The sequence below is a fragment of the Strigops habroptila genome, chromosome 3 (genome assembly GCF_004027225.2).
Source record: "Strigops habroptila isolate Jane chromosome 3, bStrHab1.2.pri, whole genome shotgun sequence".
Lineage (NCBI taxonomy): Eukaryota > Metazoa > Chordata > Aves > Psittaciformes > Psittacidae > Strigops > Strigops habroptila.
This window is the reverse complement of record NC_044279.2, coordinates 63,760,840-63,780,641: the sequence shown is the minus strand read 5'-3', so window position 1 is coordinate 63,780,641 and position 19,802 is coordinate 63,760,840. Positions and strand designations below refer to the sequence as shown.

General features: G+C 43.1%; 1 protein-coding gene across 2 annotated transcripts in view; it reads right to left on the bottom strand.

Annotated features, from left to right (window-relative positions):
* Positions 1–19,135, bottom strand: part of RERG (RAS like estrogen regulated growth inhibitor) — a 105,072-nt gene extending 85,937 nt beyond the window's left edge. Inside the window, exons 1-2 of one of the 2 annotated variants that reach the window (XM_030480674.1) lie at positions 19,035–19,135; positions 17,337–17,511 (exon numbers count right to left, since the gene is read on the bottom strand). In XM_030480674.1, coding sequence (XP_030336534.1) covers positions 17,337–17,397 — 61 coding nt within the window. In that variant the 5' untranslated portion in view covers positions 17,398–17,511; positions 19,035–19,135. Of the gene's footprint in view, positions 1–17,336; positions 17,512–18,226; positions 18,310–19,034 lie in introns of those variants that run through there. The other variant, XM_030480675.1, reaches the window with a different exon arrangement.
* Positions 19,136–19,802: the final 667 nt, after the last annotated feature.

The following is a 19,802-nucleotide window of genomic DNA, read 5'->3' as shown; positions in this document are numbered from 1 at the left end:
AATTCTAGGGTTTTGTCCAAAAACAATTTGATTTTTGAGAGTCTGCAAAATTGGCCTTATTCTCACTGGGACAAGAGATTTTTCTCATTGGCAATTTCAGACAAGGCAGAAGTACCATTCAAACAGCTTTACTTGGTATTGCAGTACCAAAGCAGAAAGCAGAGAATGAGGAGGACTGGGGGAAGGAGAGAGGAAGTTGCTTTAAAAAGAAATTGGGTTAAACTCATTTTCTGAATGAACATGAAATTGAAGTTACCCTTAAATTATTATTTTCCCTACAGATTGTTTCAGCAGCGGATGAACCCCAGAACACTCATTTCATTCACTTGTTGCATTTTGGGTGAAAACACACAGCAGAAGATGACCTATCTAGCTGTGTAGTAAGGTTCTGACTTAAGCTAGTTGATACTGAATATAAGCTCATTTCAATGTTGTGTTGTTCACTGCATGCACTTCATGCTCATCTGTGATATGTCCCCACACAGTACATGTATTTTTAATATAAACTCCCTAATCAAAACTGTGCTAGTGGTATTAAATGGTGCCTATGCTGGTGGTAAATGTGTTCAGCTTTGAGGGTAGGATACTTTTCACCCCTAGTCTAAATAAGGCGCCAGCAAATCCATCAGATGAGATTTATTTAAAAAGATTCATCACATTGCTGCTCTTGCTGCAGTGAAGCACGATATAAAATTCCACCAAGGCTAAATAACAGTGTGCTGCTGAGCCGATGTAAATGCCAAAGCACAAAGTGCCCTGCGCTTCTCATTTGAAGCAGCCTAAACTGGAATCTCAGGCTAAACAAAAGCTTCCTCGCTGCTGTGCAAGTGCTAAATCTTGGGGAAGGCATTTGGATTACTGTCACTTCTTAGAACCTAACAGGCATTTAGCTAAGACAAACACCTAGAACTAAGATGAACACCTAGAATTAGTTTCATGTGCTGACAACGGTGTCTGGGCCTGCTGCTGCATGGTATGTACTCAGTATTAAAACTGCCTCTGAAGCTGCTCACTGGTCTCACTTGAACATGGCATTCCAGCCCTGCACTAAAAAGCCTCTTTCAAAAAAGAAAAAAAAAATAAAATCAGAGGCCACAAGGAACTGATTTCTCAACTGAAGTGGATGAAAACAACTGTTCTGGAATGGCTTCTATCTAGGATCTTAGACGAAATATAGAAAAATAAATTATACCCTCATATCCCCTTAGTGGCAAATGTTTCAAAAGTCTTACAAAGGCAGGCTTTTCTCTTATCAGTGCTTCAGTTTCTTAAATTCATAAATAGCCTGTATGCCATTTGTGCTGTTTGAAAACTGGAAGTTGTTTTGCAGGACTGCAGGCTCTGCCTGGGCTATTCAAAACACAGTGAATATGAGGCCACAAACCCAAAATGCCAAAAGATACTTGGAGAGATATGTATTTGTGTGCATGCATGTATATCTGTCTCCCTACACTTACTGTATTTTAAGTTAAATTTTCTCCTGAACCAGTAAGGTAAACCTCAGCCCTGTGATTTGGTTTCTTTTGTGCTGATGAGAGGTGCTAGCTGGCCTGATGGCCCTTGATACAGGAGACCTCAACCTATCCATAGCATAATTACCACACAGGCAGTAGCAGGAGGGAGATCTCCCATTGATGTCATGGCCTTGCCCAGTAGGGAAGCATCTTTAAGTATGTGAGCCTGATTCAACCTTTATTTCTAGTTGCACTATCTTTTTTTACTAGCTGTAAAAAAGATGCAGAGTGTAAAAAGCTCAATCGAAGCCCAGGCATGAAAGAGAGAGAGGCTCACACTGATGTGCAGAGACTTGGATGCCAGATGAGGTAAAGCAGCTGAAATTTTGTCACTGATCTCTGAGGCTGTGAGCTACATTTTTAGCTTCCGGAACTGCTTCCTGGCACAAATCTGTTTTAGATAACTAATGGAAAGGCAATCTTAATCCTAACTTGCTGTTTGCTTTCCATTTTTTGGGACTTTTGTCTCCCATACACTTCATTATTTTTTCAGAGTGACTGTGCCAGCAAAAAGGACAAAGCAATAATGCCAGCATGCCCCCTTTTTTCTTTACATGTCTCCTTGAAAAGACAGTCCTGTATCCAGAGCTGGAATGTCTTCTATAAGGATAAACTCGTGAGGAAAATTTAACTCCCAGCTTCAACACATGAAACACAACTCAGGACTTTCAGAGCATTGGCTCGCTACCAAACATTAAGTATACTTTCACAAGCATAGCAAAAGCATACTCTTGCTGACATGCTAACCTGCCTCTGTCATATTTTGAGTTCCTTCTCTGGGGAATGATGACACTAGAATACCTATGTGAAGCGGCTGCAGGAATATTTTTTAGCCCAGACACAACCTATTCTTTTTCCTAACCTTGTTTTAAGAAATGACTGTATTACTTCTGCAGACATCTTCCAGGAAAAAACAGGCAGCCTGGAGCAGACACCCAGCATGAAAATATTCAGCCTAAACAGTTAGATCTAAGCAATGCACTAAAACTGAAGAGTGGCCCTGATACTATCCTAGTGCTATTTAAGGCTATGTTGAATAGTGTTGTTTCCAGCTACACCTGTCAGACTGAAAACTGAAGCTTAGCCTGACAGATGACACTCATCCTTGTCAGAGAAATAAATACAGGAGCCACGCTCACTTCACTTACACCACTCCGCATTTTGAGTCAGCACAGATAAGTAGTTCTTCTCACTGAACCTGTGACCATGAAGCTTTGTGTGATAGTAACTAGCATTGTCTCGTTATTTTAATTGCCAAAGCTCTCAACAAAACACCTTTTTTTGTTTCACCACTGAGTAGTATGAGTCAGGCTCATCTAGAAGTATCACACCACTGTTGAATGGAAAAACACTGCAACTGTGGGCATGCCCTTGTTGTCCTGTGATAAGAAGCTCTCTGCTGGGTGCTTGCGTCTGGGAGATAAAGCCAGTAGGTTGTGGTAAATCTGTATTTGTGCAACTGAAAAATCTAGCATGCAGTTGTGGCAGTTTAAATAGTGGCAGTTTAATAATAGTGGCAGTTTAAACCACAGCAGCAAGAGAGCCCTTGGTCCAAGAAATCAGGGTCTAGATTGAACTGGAGAGGTCTGGGTTGGGCTCCTGGCACAGCCACCATCTTGGTATCACTTCATGTCTTTGCCCAGTGCCTGTCCTCAGTATGTGAAATATGTGCTACTGCAAGGATATCTTGGTGCTGTGCTATTTGCAGTTGATTGCTGTTGCAAAGCAGGGGTGGAAAAGAAGTTTGGACTATAACTTTTTCAGAAAATGAGCTTTTACAGAGTTTCTAAGAAGTGCTCCAGATTCTAAATGCAAACCAACACAGCACTATGACTGAGGAAATAGCACACCACACTTGTCCCAAGATCTATGGGCTTGCCTTTGCAATGCATGCTCTTAAATGGTATTTTGTCCTTCAATTCATTACACTGCTTTCTGAGAGAGTCTGCTAGCACTGAGTGTGGGGACACTGCAGACTCTTGTTTTCCGTCCTGGGAAGTGCCACAGATGGACAGTGGGTATGGTACATGGCACAAAGTACCCTGCTCTCCATGGGCCTGCTCCAAAGCCCAGAGAAATAAACGCATACGTTTCCTTTGGATTGATCACTGGATGTCTGTCAATACTTCTTAATTGTGGAAATATTGCTAGGAAAACTAAGTAATGATGGCAGCCCAGAAGAGAACCAAACCAGTATTTTGGGGGGGAGAGGAAGAGGGGGAAGTCTTGCTGTAAATCACTGCAGATTCTTCTCCACCAATTCTGTTTAAGGCCCTGGAGTGGCTAAGGTGCTCTTAATTGAGAGAGGAAAAAAAAAAAAAAAATCCCCCCAAATCTACCTTCTCACCCTTCCACAAGTAGATGTCTTGAAACCTCTGCTTTTCAAATCTCCCAGAGCTATCTCTGAATAAGGAGAAACTCTTTTTAAACTGGGACCTCCCTAGCAGATTATCACCTCTAAGGTGAGAAAACAGTGCAGAAGTAGTGGCACCAACTTCAATTCAGATTGTTTGAAACCAAATATTACCTATATATCAACCCCCTTCCATCTGTGAGGGCCACAGCATTTGTTAAGGGCACTGTACAAAGTTGTTTAGTCTAGCATTTTGTGGATTCTTGAATTAATTTAACTAATAGTCTTCAATTTCTCATAACTAATGTTCTTCTATAACTAATTATAGCTTTGCAAATAATTCAGTGAAATTTCCACTTAGCTTTGAAGAATTGTAACTAAAGCCCACCTTTCTGGGACTTTGGCTTTTCATCTTCCAAGAGTGTTAACTTAGATCTTTTCTTTCTAAAACTCTGCTTCTAGATTTCCCCCCCTGGTATGTGCAGGATCTCCTCTGTGCAAGCTTTTAGTTTCTTTGCCAGTGTGTTTTCAAATCTTACACCCTGGTCAGAGATATAAATATTCATGATAGCAAGAGTCAGTAAGGAGCTCTATATTTTTGTTCTGATCTTTATGCGAATTTACAGAGAAATTGCATCTGTATTTTGCTATTCCACATGCTCCTGTTAATCTCTGTTCTTGCAAATAAGACACTGCTGTACAAATTATTGTTCATTTTTGAGTTCAAATGCATAAAATCTTCAAGTTTTCATTAACACCCTTGTAGCACAGTTGAAATATTGACTCAGTTAATGCTTTCAACTTAGTTCCATAGTTATGCGTATTTGTTTTATTTAACAGAAAGTTACATGATTTGCTGTTTCTTGTATACTATAAAGATATTTCCTAACTGTATTATGGAAATCATTTGTCTTATGAAATGAAGATGGGGCTCCATATGGTCAGACAGCATGTAGGAATAATCAGATATACAGAACACAAACTCTACTAAGAAAAAGGAAAGTTGAAGATGCCGAGAGGAGAGAATTATGACTATAGAAGTGATTTAGCTCAAGGGGGAGGAGGCAACCTAGCACCAGGGAAAAAGTCTTAATTTAATGTACTCGCAGTCAAAAAGATCACATTTTTCAAGTCAGAAAGGGTCACTGCAGTCATCTACTCTGACCCCCTTGCAATGAAGGACGTAAAATGCTTGTCACTGGGGAAATTATTTACTGAGGAATAAAATCCTAAGTGGTTCATGAGTTAACTAAAATTGGACAAGTTCTGCGTTACTGAGACTACTGCTAAAGAGCGCTGCACTGACTCCAGGAATAGAGATAGTCCATACGTACATCTCACGTTGCTGCTATTCAGTTTCTCCATTATTTAGTATTTTAATCATTTAATATTGAAGTATGGTAGCAAGTGCGCTATGATATTTAGGCAACAGTGTTCTCTTTCAAATTCATGAGTTGAGGGAGCTGCTCTGACTTGGCTTCTGGAGACGCAGATGGCCTAAGTCCTACTGCAGTAAGGCAGTAAATAACACTCAGAATCATAAAATGGTTTGGGTTGCAAGGGACCTTGAAGATCATCCAGTTCCAACCTGGGTGGTGAGGAGGGAAAGTGGTTTTTTGGGTTTTGGTTGTTTTTTGGTTTTGTTGGGTTTTTTTAGAATAGTTTGTGACTGCCCTGCAAACTTTTTCCTGAGCAGAATAGTTTCAGATCTGAGAGCATTTTTGCAATCAGCAGGTTCAGTGTGTTCTGAAATGTCATACGAAATATGCCTTTAGAATGTCACAGGTGTGTAGAGCCCTGACTTCTTAAGAGTCACCTGTTAAAGGGAACAGAGAAGTCCTGGAATTGCACAGTGATTTAGTACTTTTAACAAATTGATGTCAATTTGCCCACGCTTGAAACTAAAGACTTTTTTTCCATCCACTATATCCATAAAACACAAAAGCATTTCAGCCTTCACAAAGAGCAACAGTATTAATGGGAACAAACAGAAAATGACAGCGCACAATCAAGCTTTGAGGTGTTTTAATTATCAACATTTCCCTGAAGCCCTGTTCCAACTCCTACTGTTGGTCATTGTATTTTCCCTGCTTTTTTGAACGACATGAATATTGGCTACCTCCTGTGCAAAAACTAGAGGTAGGATCTAAGGTGGCAATGTACTATTTTAACTTGGCTTTGAAAGTCATTCTTTTCTGTTGAGTCCCCAGCTTTCAATTGCACCAGTCCATGTCCATGCTGCAGCACTGAGAACAGAAAATAATACTTGCAGCACTCTGATGTGCAACAAAATTCCTCAAGCTTGATGGTATTAAAATTTTCACAGCTTACCAGAATCACAGAATGGTTTGGGTTGGAAGGGACCTTAAAGCTCATCCAGTTCCAACCCCCTGCCATGGGCAAGGACACCTTCCACTAGACCAGGTTGCTCAAAGCCCCATCCAACCTGGCCTTGAACACTGCCAGGGATGGGGCAGCCGCAACTCCTCTGGGCAACCTGTGCCAGGGCCTCACCACCCTCATTCAGTAAACATTTGGCAAGTAAACAAATGCTATAAAATGAGGCATATAGATTAGATATAGACCTAATGTGAGGCACGATGTATGATACTGAACATGAAAATAGTCCTAATGATACTGAAGCTTTGTTCAGCTGTATCTAGAGATCTTCTGCAGACAAATTATGATATTTTCCATACCTGTAAGGTATTAAAACTTAACAAATTACCCTAAGGTCATTCTGCATTTTCCATGATCTGTCTCTTGTTTATCTTCAAAGGGATACCTATCTAGCCAGCTCCAGAGCTGAAGCTTAATTGTACCATGCCGATCAGTAACTGCCCATGATTTTATAGATCAATATCATCATAGGTGCTACAACTGTTTAGGAAATAGGTAACTTTACTGAGATTTCATCATGAAAATAAAGTAGGAGAATGAAATTCCTATATAATTTGGTAGTTTATTCTGTAATGGGGGACTAGGAATATAGAACAGGCAAAGCTCCTTTCTTAGCTCAGACTTCAATGTGTCTGCCTTTTCAAACAGGAAAGACTGGAAATAGTGCACGATCTTTTCCTTGGAGCCCTAGACATCTGCAGAGCTATACATAAGACCTGTCCAAACTATATAAGTATTTCTTAAAGTGCAAGTTCCCAAGCTTCTCCCAAGATTCACTGAGTCAAAGCTCTGGTGCCTCTTTCATGAAAAATAATGAGCGTAGATTGGTTTTGTGTCATTTAATTTTGCATCACTTACTTTTCATGTCTTACCAGTACAGCTCATTAATGCATCCTTCCTCCATTGACAATGGGGAGAATTTTGTTTTATGTTTTTCACTTATCAAATCTCAAAAGCATGGGTTTCTTCACACTCAGTTTGAATTGTTTTCCATCTATGGCCAACTTATGTTCACTAGTCTCTGGCTGGATTGTTTATATCCTTTTGCCCAGGCCTATTTCTTTAATCACGACCATCAATAGGACACAGTATAGGAATATTTTATAATTAAAATACATTAAGCGGTGTCTTGGATACAGTTGCCTCTTGTTCCCTTCAGCCTTTCTGCCTTCAGCACTTCAGAGGCAGGTGGTGTTCTTTCAGGACTGTGCATTTTAATGGAAAATTTGCTGTGCTCCCTGCTCTTGTCATTTGATCAGCTAGGTAAACATAAATAGGAGTGGATATAAGGGCCACATCTGCAGTTGCACTTGCTAGGATATGAATTACAAGAGCTCTTGATCCTCCTAATTTAATGAATTTGATGACTGTGGTCAGGAAACAAGGGAAATTTCTCAGCTTCTCTCTTGCAGCAAGGGGAAAGGTGACTCTGTGTGCACAGCACAGCGGTGGTAGGTAGGCAGCCCACTTCACACACATGTAAAGAAGCTTGTAAAGAGGCTTGTTTGGCCAGATCTTCAGCTGGGGTAAGCAGGCACCCACTGCCAGAATGGGTATAAGATCACATGTCACTGAAGGACACCTTTCTAAATAAATAAAGGACACTGATATTCCTTGCTACTCCTCTTTGATAATCTTGTGACCTACCATGCTCCTTGTAGATAAAGGTCAAGTTTTCTTAATTGGAGATAAACTTCCTAAACTTTGCCTGGCAATAGACTTAACAGACATGGACTTGTGGGACAAACTCATGCTGTGGATCACTATTATATCATTTCATGTTGGAATTCAGCCTGAAGCAGAAACAGCTCCAGCATAAGTAACCACAAGAATCCCGTTGGGTTAAGCAATAGTGGTTGGTGTCTCAGATTCTGCCACTGAGGTTGGTTAACACAAGGTGTTTGTTTTGGCATTCATACTCCCATGCCCCAAGTTTTGCAGTGTGGTGTTGGGGGGGTTTTGTTTGTGTTTTTCTGCTCCCCATGGGTCTAATACTGCATTCTTCTGTGGTGACTCTCCAATATATTTCTATTTATTCTGCAGCCCTATTTCAGTGAAGGAATAAATAGCCCACGCTGATTTTTTGGCTTCTATATTCTTTCTTGCACTTTCCTGCTCTGAATGTCAGACTTGAAGTTCTCACTTGTAAAGCCCCTCAAGGGCGCAGGTCAATTGCTGGGTCGGTCAGGAAAAGATCATGGTGACAGCTCTGTTTAAGTGGCTTCCACCATTGCAGGAGTGGGATTTTTGTTTTTTGTGGCAGGCACAGAGATAAGCCACTGTCAAAAGCAGCCTGCTACAGTAGGGTTGTGCAATTCTATGATAGATTATGTTGTAGATACACTGAGAGTTAGACGGCAAATACAGAAGCATGAAGGGGAGAAAGAGGGTAAAGACAAGCTCTTTTTATGCTTGTGGTCCTGTGGGTCAAAATAAAATCAAGTTTTGGATTGACAAATATGTTTTTAATGAAAATAAATTTTATTTCCATACTTTATTAGGCTGTCAATAATTAATGGCAGTTGATGAGCCATAAAGGGTCATAAGGATCCTGTAGGGCCTATAGGGGTTGGGGCTCAGATGCTGGGTGACTACTGCCAGCCTGGAAGCCATTGCAGGCTGGATCTCAGCAGCCCTGGCCACGAGGAGAAATCATGGAAAAAAGCTTTGGCAATGCCTGAGTCACAGTTCCCTTGGTGACTTGAGATTATCAGACTCTTCCTTCCTTCGCCTCAGTTTCCATATTGGCCACTTGAGGACAGTCATAGCGGCGTGCCTTGGAGGAGGGTCATGGTGGTGGCCCTTGTTCCCACAGCCCTTTGGAAAGTTAATGTGCTGTTCAAGTGCTAAAGAAATTCCCTCCCTGGGAGAGTATATCCTGTGTACTCTCCAGTTGCATCCTTCCAGCTTGAAAACTTTTCAAGCCACTTATCTAAACACTTCCCATATGGTAATGCATTGCGGCCCCAGGCCTCTGCTCTTGCTTGTCTGCAGCTTCCTTTCTGCTAACCCCTGAGTGGCAGCAGCAAAACAACCTGTGAACGTCAGGAGTTTCATGTGCTTTCAAAACCAGGCTTGATGTTTTCAACATATTCTCTCATTTTTCTGTGTGCAGGCTACTGTCTAACATTTCTGGAAAAGCAGCCAGAGACTCCAGCCAATTTCTATGGCATTTTAAAGCTTCACATATGTTTAATATATCCACTACTTCCTTCCCCAGGGCTTCATGCTTCTCTTGCCGTTCATCTTTTCATACTGTATGCATAGAATATGAGTTATCTACAGCGTCACTACCATAATTTATGGCATTTCCCAACACCTACGTGGCAAACACATTGGAAACTAACAGCTGGAGACTAACTCCAACAGCGTGAATGCTCTACCTGGTGGGACAAACCGTAAGAAGTACTTCTCCCATTCAGAATTATGAAAAGGCAATAAAAACAGATGCACCCCCCTTCTCAGTTATTTTTCTGACTCTGGAAAGAGGTAGGAGTCAATGGAACAGGGGGAGTTGGTTTAATGGAGGCAAATGGAAAGAGATGCTAGTTGAAACAGCAGGCCAGGTTGAGAGCTGGTGAGGTGGGAGTCCCATAACCAGTAGAGTGGCAACAGGTAGCACTCGTGGTAGAGCCCTGCAAACTGTATGAGGAAAGGCAAGGAAAGGCAAGGAAAGCCAAGGGGTGCCTTCTCCCCAAGTTGTGACTCTGCCTCTGCAGCAGCAGGTATAATAAAAGACTCTTAGTAATGCTGAGCAAACATAGACTTGGAAGAAAAGCAGCAAGTGGATGAGGATGACGCAGTTCCCTTGCCCACTGCTATCTTACAACAACTCTTCCACCCTCCTGCTCACCACAGCGTTGGAAGTGCCTGCCAGGCATGTGGTGAGCGGGTGCAAACACCTTCAGTCAACAGCAGTTAATGACAGCTCTGCAACCACAGCTCAGCTGAAGCCTAAAGCATTTCGTTGATCCTCCTACTTTAAGGTGGTGTTAGTTTTTCATATACCTAACATATTTATTTTTGGGTGCTGTAAATGTAATACAGGTGGCACAAAGATAAATGCAGAAAAAGAAAGTCTGCTTGGGAAATACAGTTATAACTTATTCCTCCTGCTCTGCTATGAAGCCAAAATAAATGAATTTACTTCTGTGACCAGGACTAGCTATGTAAAGATATACACTGCTTCCCTTTTTAACCTGTCTGGAACAAAGTTGGGAGCATCCTCAAAGTTCAAGCCAGGGAATGGCTTCCAGGACAGTAGAAACTACTTCAGACCGGCTGTTCTTTGCCACATCACTGCTGCCAGGTCATCTCACCTGGATCTCATGCACTGAGCCTTTAATGATACACTGACAGCATGGGCAAATAGTAACAAAGGAGCTGGCGAGGCACAGAGATGTGAGGAAGCACTAAGTGAAGAGGCTGAGAAGGCAACAGTAAACACAAAGTTTTCATGTAAAGTACAAATCAGAAGTGATCCCATCATACACAGACTTTAGGGAACATGTACTAAACTGTCAAGGGAAAAGCGAAGGGTGACAGCCAAGAAGAAACAAAGCAAAAAAGTATATGCAAGGCAAGAGGTAGGCAGGGACTCCAGATACCAGGGGGGTAAAGAACAAGCCTGTGGAAGAATAAAAGTCTGAGCATTTATGAAAGGACTCATTAGGGTCAGCAGCCTGGGAGATACCAGTGCTTTCAATGACCTGGTAGGGAACAGCAGACTGACCAAAAGACTGCAAGGCTTCGCAGTAGGCTGGTGAAGGATTCCTGGGACTCCACCAGGAAGCTATTCGATTGTCTTTGGCAATGACTACAGGAGACAGAAGTGGCCAGGATGGCTATCTTATCAAGGCAAGAGCTGCAGGGGTGACTGGGTGTAGGCCTAGAGAAAAATCTGTGCTGCACACATAAATCTTGAATCCTGGCATTCCTTTCCCCAGTAATCAAACAGCAGGCTATATTTAACCCAACCTAAACAGAAACAAAGAACAGCAGGACTAGTCTTAGCTCTAACAGCTGCCACCAGCTGCTCAGAGAGGATGCAGGTAGAGCCGATGTCAGATGTAGTTAAATGAGATGAACAGGGAAGACAGCTATGCTTGAATGAACAATGTTGGCATTTGGTTAGAGAAATTCTGCATTTTATTATTTCATGGTTAGCCAGAAGGAAGATCAAATAAGTATCAATACTTTCTACTATAGCAAGGCTATAGTGAACCATGGACAGACAAATAAGCGGAGGAAAGGAAGGAGCTAACAGATATAAGAGGACCATCCTGTCACTCAGAACAAATGCTTGTGTGTATAGCCCAAGTTCTTGGCGTTCCTTCTGTTAAGTATTAGCATAACAAGAATTGTCAAATGCAGTTTCAAGAAAGTCCAAGAAAGACTGGTTGTGATGCAGCTGCTGACTAAAAGCTTGTACCTGTGTGGTAAGGCTGGTGGGGTTTTACGAAGCAGCATGCAGGGTGTGCCTACAGGTACTGCTGATCCCAGTAGAGCCCTGTGCTTGGTTAATGCACAACCTGCCTGGCACCAAAACTGCACATACTGGGACAACTACAACAGCAGCCCCTCTCCTCGCCGGCATGGCAAGGACTCTTGGGCCACATGTTCATGGGTAACTGACTGACTTCACTGATCCATGAACTCAGGACTCACGATCCGTATAGGCATCAGTGTCATCCACTGGACAGGAATGTAGAAAGGTCATGTTAGTGCAGCAGGTTCCTTGAAATATTCCCTGCTCCAGGGGGACATACTTGCATGTTTGCTGGGGAAGAAATCATCACAAAACCTCACCTAGACTGACCTAATTACTGTTACATTTCTACTAGCATGTACACACATACATGCAGAGCACCTTCAGTGAACCTGTAACTGGTTTAAAAGCATAAAGCCAGATGACGCAAAAAGTGAGATTGTTTAATGAGCACTTTACCAGTGAAATATTAGGGGACAATATAGTGGGTGTTAAACTTGATCACTGAATAATCACTTAAGCATCTGGTTGTCACTGGCATTCTTAAGAACAAAGGTGGGGAAAAAAAGTAATTGCTCTATCAGTGTAAAAAAAGTCAACCAAAACGTACAGGAACCCCCGCCCCCCTCCCAAAAAAAACCCCAAAAAAAAGCCCCAAAAAAAAAACCCCACAAAAAAAAAACCAAAACCAGAGAAAAACTCCCAAGGAAACAACAAACCCCATCTGAAAATCCACAGTCTCCTTCAGGCACCTTATTACAGTAATCCTAACTAGATACATCAGTTGGTACAGTGCAAACTTTCAAGCTTTTGTGGTAGCTGTTCCTGCCTTACTGGCAGAGCTGTAAGCTTGATAACTAATCACTCCTTAATAACTCATGTTTCCTCCCCAGAAGTTCCTGAAATTAAACTAGCAGGAGAAAACATGAGTAGGGATTTGCACAGTAGAACGTCACTTTGAAATGGGCTTCTTTCCCAGTAACCCATGTGTTTTTTTGAAGGGGGGTGGTGCTGAATTCAGTTCTATTCCCCACATGCCCAGACCTTGCAATTAGGAGTGATCCCTGGTAGTGTATTTTGGATATATCCCTAACTAATGAAAACAAAACAGATTTGTTGTAGGCATCTTTGGTTTGGCTGTTGCCTGAATTTGTTCTGTGGGAACTTTCGTATCTAGGTATCTTTCTTCCAGGTCTGTTCTCCCTTCCTGGGTTAGACAGGGAAAATAGCATAAGCCAAGAGATACAAATCTACATCTACTCAGGACTTTCCCAACTGTGACACTAACATGATTGAAGTTGGTGAGATTTTCATTTCTGAGATGGGACAGGCTCTTTGCAGGATGATATTTACTGATGCCAACTTATCAATCACCCTATTGCCCAAAAGCAAGCATCTCAGCTATTGCTTGGATCAAAAGGTGACAACAGCCCTGTGTCTCATGTACCTGATTGCATAAAAAAATGATTTGCATAGCTGCCTAGAAGCAGACACACATTTACTGGAGGTGAGCCTGTGGAAGCTTTTTCCCTTTTGCCAAAGCACCATTAGAAGCCACACACACTTCCATGTCACATACCAAAGCTGCAGGTGCACAGGCCATCCAGATAGATGAGAACTGCATTTGCCCATGGCTGGGCACACTATACACGCTAGTGCAGAAACTTGGAGTATTCAACCTGGCACACACACAGCAAAAAGGCAAGTTGGATAGCACATGCTGCAGCTGGACATTCTCTCTTTTTGGCCAAAATATAAAGGCTCCTAAGCAGAGGTATTTTGAGCATTCATAGTCAACTGAATTAGGAGTTGGAAAAGCATCAGCCATGCAGTGCTATCCAGTACATGCCCTTTTTTTCCTCCTTCTGGTTCATACATTTTCACTCCTCTTTAGCTTTCTGGGCACATACTGTACCTTGTGATGACATGGAAGAACACGGTCTTTAAGTCTTTATTAATTGTTACTACTGTATTTTTAAAAGGAGCTATTTAGGAAATTCTAATTTTTGTTACCATAGGAATGAAGCTGTAGGATTCAGCAGAAGAACAATTTAAACAGCAACGTCTAAGTAATTCACTTCAACTTTAATTCTCTGCTCCCTCCAAGCTCCTCTTGGACGTAAAGAAAAAGACTTTAAAAGCTCACTCTCCCCCTCAGTGTTGCTTGACTCTAACCCAAATTAGGAGGTGCAGCCCTGTTAGCTATAGCAGGGCTTAGCAATGTCCCTTCCCACCCACAGAGTGTCTCCTCTTCTTCCCAAGTGAAGCAGCAGCAAAGCGCTCCTTGGCTCAAGCAGAGCTCATCTGTTTCTTTTTTTCAGCTAGTTTAAAGCAATGTTTATGCAACTTTTATACAATAAGATCTGGATGAATGGAGGAGCATCCAGTCCACTGTACAAGAGCAAGGTGGGCTGCTCGTACCAATTGAGCTTGCCCAGAGGAGCTGACCCTGTTTTAGTACTCAGTGTAATTCTTAACTAAGTGCCTTACCAGAGCACTCTTATGTGCCCCTTTCTGAATTGGTTTGCTCCTTCTTTTCTATTTGAAAGGTTTAGGTCTAATTAAGTAAAAACCAAAACAGAACAGGTGAGTTGCTTCACAGTTCTGCTGGCCTTATGCAGCAGGCAGAACGAGACAAGGTAAGGAAGGACAATAAAAAGTGACACTCAGACTTGCTATTCCCCCCTGTCTGTTTTTTAAACCTTTGAACCATGGAAACTTGATAAGCAGTAAAAAAGTGGAAAAAGGTTTTGTTTTCCCTCGCTTTAACTCTTTTATGAGATGCTAATAGTATTCTGACTTGTGAACAGTGTTCTGGCTTCCCAACTTATGTTTGGGAAAGTCTTGGATTAGTCACAAGGAACTACTTAGTAGAACAAGGAATCTTGCACCCCAGTAAATAGATGTCTAGCATTAACAGTGAGAGTAGGATGTCCCTCAGCTCTCAGGAACGATAACAGTTCTATCGACTTTCACAGTCGATAGACAGCTTTAATTCTCCTGAAGCAAAACACTTCTTTCTTCATAGCTGCTTTGACTCACTGATCCAAAGTCCCAGACAGGAATTGGGAGAAGAGCCTCTCCAGGACATTACAGTATGTGTCTGTAACTTCACAGATGCTGTCAGGTGGTGAAGCCACTTACAGATTAAGAACCTAAGCCTGGCTCTTCCTCAGCAAATAAAGATGAGCCAAGAAAGCAAGCCAGTGACCACATTTTGGTATGACTTTCTGGCAATTCCAGTGGCCTTATTTATCACCCTTTTTTATCTCCTTTTTATTGCACAGATCTAGCGTGCTCCAGCATTCTGCCCTGCATTCTTGCTTCTGGAGCCTGGCTTATCTTTCAGCTGTCTGGCCAAGCCTACTCTAGTAACCCATGGCCACAGGATCCTGTCTCAACAAAGTACTACAAACTGGTCACAGGGGTAGGGAATTACACAGCTACACTAAAAAAAGACACTACTAACACTAGTCTGCCAGGGTTCTTATTTGACAAACCCAGCTATCTGGAAACTTGTGTCCAGCTCTGCTGTTAGCAAAGGTGTAACAGCACTTCCACAGCTCCTGCTGTCACTGCTGTTGGCTACAGGCAAACAGATATCTTCAGACACACGTACACACACACTTATTTCTCTGGAGCCAAGCTGTTGAAACTGGATCCTTTTATGGGAATGTACAAGAAGGGTTATTCATAAGCAAGCTGGAGATTCTGGGAAGCACAGTTGCTGCTCTGTCAAGGTAGATGATAGCACTCTATAGTCTCTCCACCCCCTTAAATTCACCTTTTTGTGCTGCCCACTTACTTACACGTTCATTTCCACTCAGATTCACATGAGTGGTCGCAGATAAAAATAGAGGACCTTAGTCATATTTTGTGTAATATTTCCTTGCATCTCAAGGGGGAAAAAAGAAAAGAGGGAGGAGGAGGACTCTGAAGGACTAAGAATGCTTTTATTGACTTTTCATTAAAAATGATCTCCCGCCCAGTTCCAGGACTACAGGAAAACGTTTTTACCATAAAATCGTAGTATAGTAAAGTCTACAAAAACAGTACAACAGATAAAAAAAGCTCTTTGTTACTCCTATGCTGGTGAGGCATTTTAACTGAGCACTTAACGGATAGTTTTGTATTTTTTAAATATAAGGTCTCAATTTATTAGGAATATCAGGTTGAGGGAAGTCTTTTACTGTTTCAATTTTCCTGCAAATAGTTCAATATTCTCTTGCATAATTTTGAATCCAGCCAAGAGACTGGACAACAACAGAAACAGTCAACTGAATGTAAGACAAACCACTGAAGTTACTGGCAAAACTTGGACAGGACAGTGAAATACAAATACAAAAGAAGGGTGGGGTGAGCAAAGCAGGGGAGAAGGAGCAGTTTAAACTTATCCCAGTATATTATCAGCATTCCCTCAGGTATTTTATTCAAAAAGGTAGAATTTCATCTGCATTGTCTTTGTATAAGTGGCATAATCTCCAAGAACCTCTGCCTCACGTACACCTTTTTTCCTGAAGGCTGACAGAGCTACTTCACTGATGGTGTTCTGGTAAAACACCTTCTGGGTAAATGTGCTTTTATAAACAACCCATTCTGAAGTTAATGAAACTGTAACACGTTTATGGGCCAGAACCTTGGCCCATACGAAAGTTATTTCTGGGAATCAGAGCTAGTTGACAGCATCTGAGAGCCTAGCCTAATGCTCTTACCAGTACATCCTACCTCCTGGCTTCTCTTGGGCAGATTTCTCTAAAACAAATAGTATCATACAATTCCAAAACTGGCACAGGAGCATGGTTAGACTCAGTGTCTTTTTTATCTCATCCCCGTGGTGCAAGGACATGTCAGAGAGGACCTGGAGCTGTCAAGTTAATGCAACACCACTGAACCACCCGGGAGAGCTTGCAACCCCCACGTTACGCTCCTCATCTCACCAAAGGAAAGGCTGTCTGTAGAAATGGATTTTTAACATTTATGCCTCCCCCTTGTGTTTCTATCATATGAATTCACTAGACTATGTTTATTATGTTTCTCAAAAGATCTCTCCAAATGCAAACTTTACAGATCATATTTCCTTGGTATCCTGGTAAAAATGTAAATCCAAGAGAGCACTGAGAATAAAAATTCTTTGAGTTGCTGAGTCTAAAATCTCCCACTGAAATCAACCAGAATTACAACTATTACAGAAGCCATCCAATATTTAACAGAAGATCTGATCTAAGGGGATAGGGAGCATAATATAAATACCTTCATCTAGCACAAGCTAGATGCTTTGAAGAGACAAAAATTACTAATTCTGTTCCAATGGAAAAGAACACTGCCACTCACTTCATGAGAAGTGGGACTGAGTTGGGGTGGGAAGTTTGTTTTGTTGTTTTCTTTTTTTTATAGCAATAAAAGTAATATTATTCTAAAGAATCTGGACAAAACAGTGTGGAAAGCAAGGAAGAGAGAATTCCAGGCCTCATCCTGATCTCCCTGATACGGCTGTCCTTTTGCACAAAGAGTTTGTCTGCACAGAGGGAGCAAAAAGTTACCTGATGACAAGCAGAAGGAAAAAATCAGACAACAAACATACCTGACTTGCCCACGCCAGCTCGACCAAAGATTGCCAGCTTCACTTCTGCGCTCTTAGCCATGCTGGAAGGAACGGAGTGGTGACAAATTCACTCGATTATCAAAAGTGAAGCAAAAGAACTGTTCCCAGCTCCTGTCTTCGGCTTCACCATGTCATTGTGACGTCAATGCAGAGCCTGAGGAAGAACACCACAAGGATGGAGCTGCATGGAGCCACTCTCCCTCACAGACACCCCCTTTTTAAACAATCACAATAAGTGATGCTATATTCCCACTTTAACCATTGCAGTAACACCACTGACACATTTGGCACTGTTCATACAAAACCTACCTTCAGCTTTCAAGCTCTTGCTGTTTGTTTTCCACTGGCACTGTAATACTGCAAAAGGTACTAAACAACCTAAAGTACCTGCCTTACAAGGTTCTTTACTCGTTCTTTCTCTTTCAGCTGCAATTGCTGATATTTACTGTATTTGCCTCAACTCCAATGAATTAGCTTTTGTCAAATGTATTTAAAAGCCATAAGCACTCAGTAATAGTGCCTGCAGATAGCTGATATTTCCTCAAGCCTTTCAGTTCCAGAAAGGTTTCAGTTACTCAGCTGCAGTTGCCGAAAAACCTCTAAGCACTCGTACCTTGCCCATTCTGCTAAACAAATCCATACCCAGACGTTCTCTAGTGCTCCTTGTTTAAGCTGCCTCAGCTCGTACATAAACATTTGGCAAAGCGTGGGGTTAGAAAAAGGATGCCGGAATTTCTGGTAATACACTTTTAATGGGCCACATGAGGATTATCTATATTCACAGCTTTGCTGCATGACCTTGAGCAAGTCATCTCACACTTCATATCCTTGATTTCTTTAAACCAGACAGTAAAAATATATAACAGTACCTGTCATTGCAGAATGCTTTACGATCTTGGGTGAAAAAATTACAACTGTGAGGATGATTCTGATCCTTCAGCCCTGACTAAAACATCAAAAATTTACTCTCACTTTAAAACAGGGTAGAACTCTACTTGTGAATGCAACCTGCTATGAAGGTTTGCTGTAGTGCTGTTGTCCACTTCAGCTGTAAGTTCTAACAGTGACATAGGAAGCTCTCTGTGCTAATACTGCCCGCTCTACAGCAAAATGCATTCATGAAATAAAAGCTTGAGGCTTTTACCTATTTAAAAAAAAACTTGCAAAAAGAAAAAGTAAAGACACCTTATACAGTCAAGGGTCCCAATTCACCTCTAATGTCTTCATGCTCCTGATTTTGCCTAAAAGTAAGTACGAGATCGTGCTCACTTCGCATGAACAGTTAGAAACTCAGTGTGTCCGGAGTTGCAGCTGTATCACCTAGCGGAGTAGGGGGCGGGAGTGGGCACCGGTGTTTCCCTCCCACGAAAGCTCCCGGTCGCCTGCCGGTACCTAACCCAGCGCCGCCGGGACCCTGCCCGCCCCCCGCCGGTCGGTACGCTTTACAAGTAAGTCTATGTGGATATGGATTCATCACCGCCTGCCCCATAACTTCGGGCGAGCTCTGCTCCCCGGCAGGTGCCGCCCGCCCGGCGCAGGGCAGCTGCCGCGGCTGCGGACACCGTCCTTCCGCGGCACGCCCTGCCCCGCACACCGGACACCGTGCCCCCCCGCGCCGCATCCTTCCACTCACGCTCCTCGCCTCCCCCCCGCACCAGCGCACAGCACCGCGCTCACCTCCTTGCGCACAGCCAGCAGCGCGGAGGGGCCGCGCTCGGCGGTGAGGGCGCGCCCCGTCCCCGGGCGCACCCGCGCTCCCGGCGGCAGCCGCGCACAATGCGGAGAGGCAGCCCGGCTCCCTCCTCCCCTCCGCTCCCACAGAGCCCTCCGCCGCCGCGCGGCACTGCGGCGCCCCCTGCGGGTCGCCGGGCGCAGGACGGTGCGGTGCCGGCGCGCTGCGCTGCGCCAGGCGGGACGGGGAGGGACGGGCGAAGTGGAGCCTTCCCAGCGCTGTGGACCTCTGGCAGTGTCACCCGGTGCTCGGCGCGGTCTCCGAGGGGAGCGAGCGCAGCCCTGTAATTCGGCGTGTTTGACGGTAGCGCAGTCTTTAATTATGTGGGCCAACGGCTGTTGTTCCCACGCTTAAAGTTTGACTGAGCCCTGGGTAGCGGGCCCGGCCAAGTTTGCTCCACTTTCCACATCTCAAGTATTTATTCACTTTCCCTCCCTCTGACTTGCTCCATACTGCTCAGCAGTACCGCCCTGTGCAACTCTCCGTGGAGCCAGCAAGTATCTCCTCGTCCTGACAAGCCTACCAGCAAAGCGACAGTAAGATTGCTGCCTCATCAAACCACTTTCCGGTAGCACCAACCTTTTACACAACACTCTTCCTCCCTGCATCCCAGCATGCCTTATGGCAAAGGAAAGCATCGTTATTCCAATTTGCAAATGGGGAAAGCGAACCGTGTAATTACATCAGTCCCTCCAAGAGGCTAGTGTCACAGC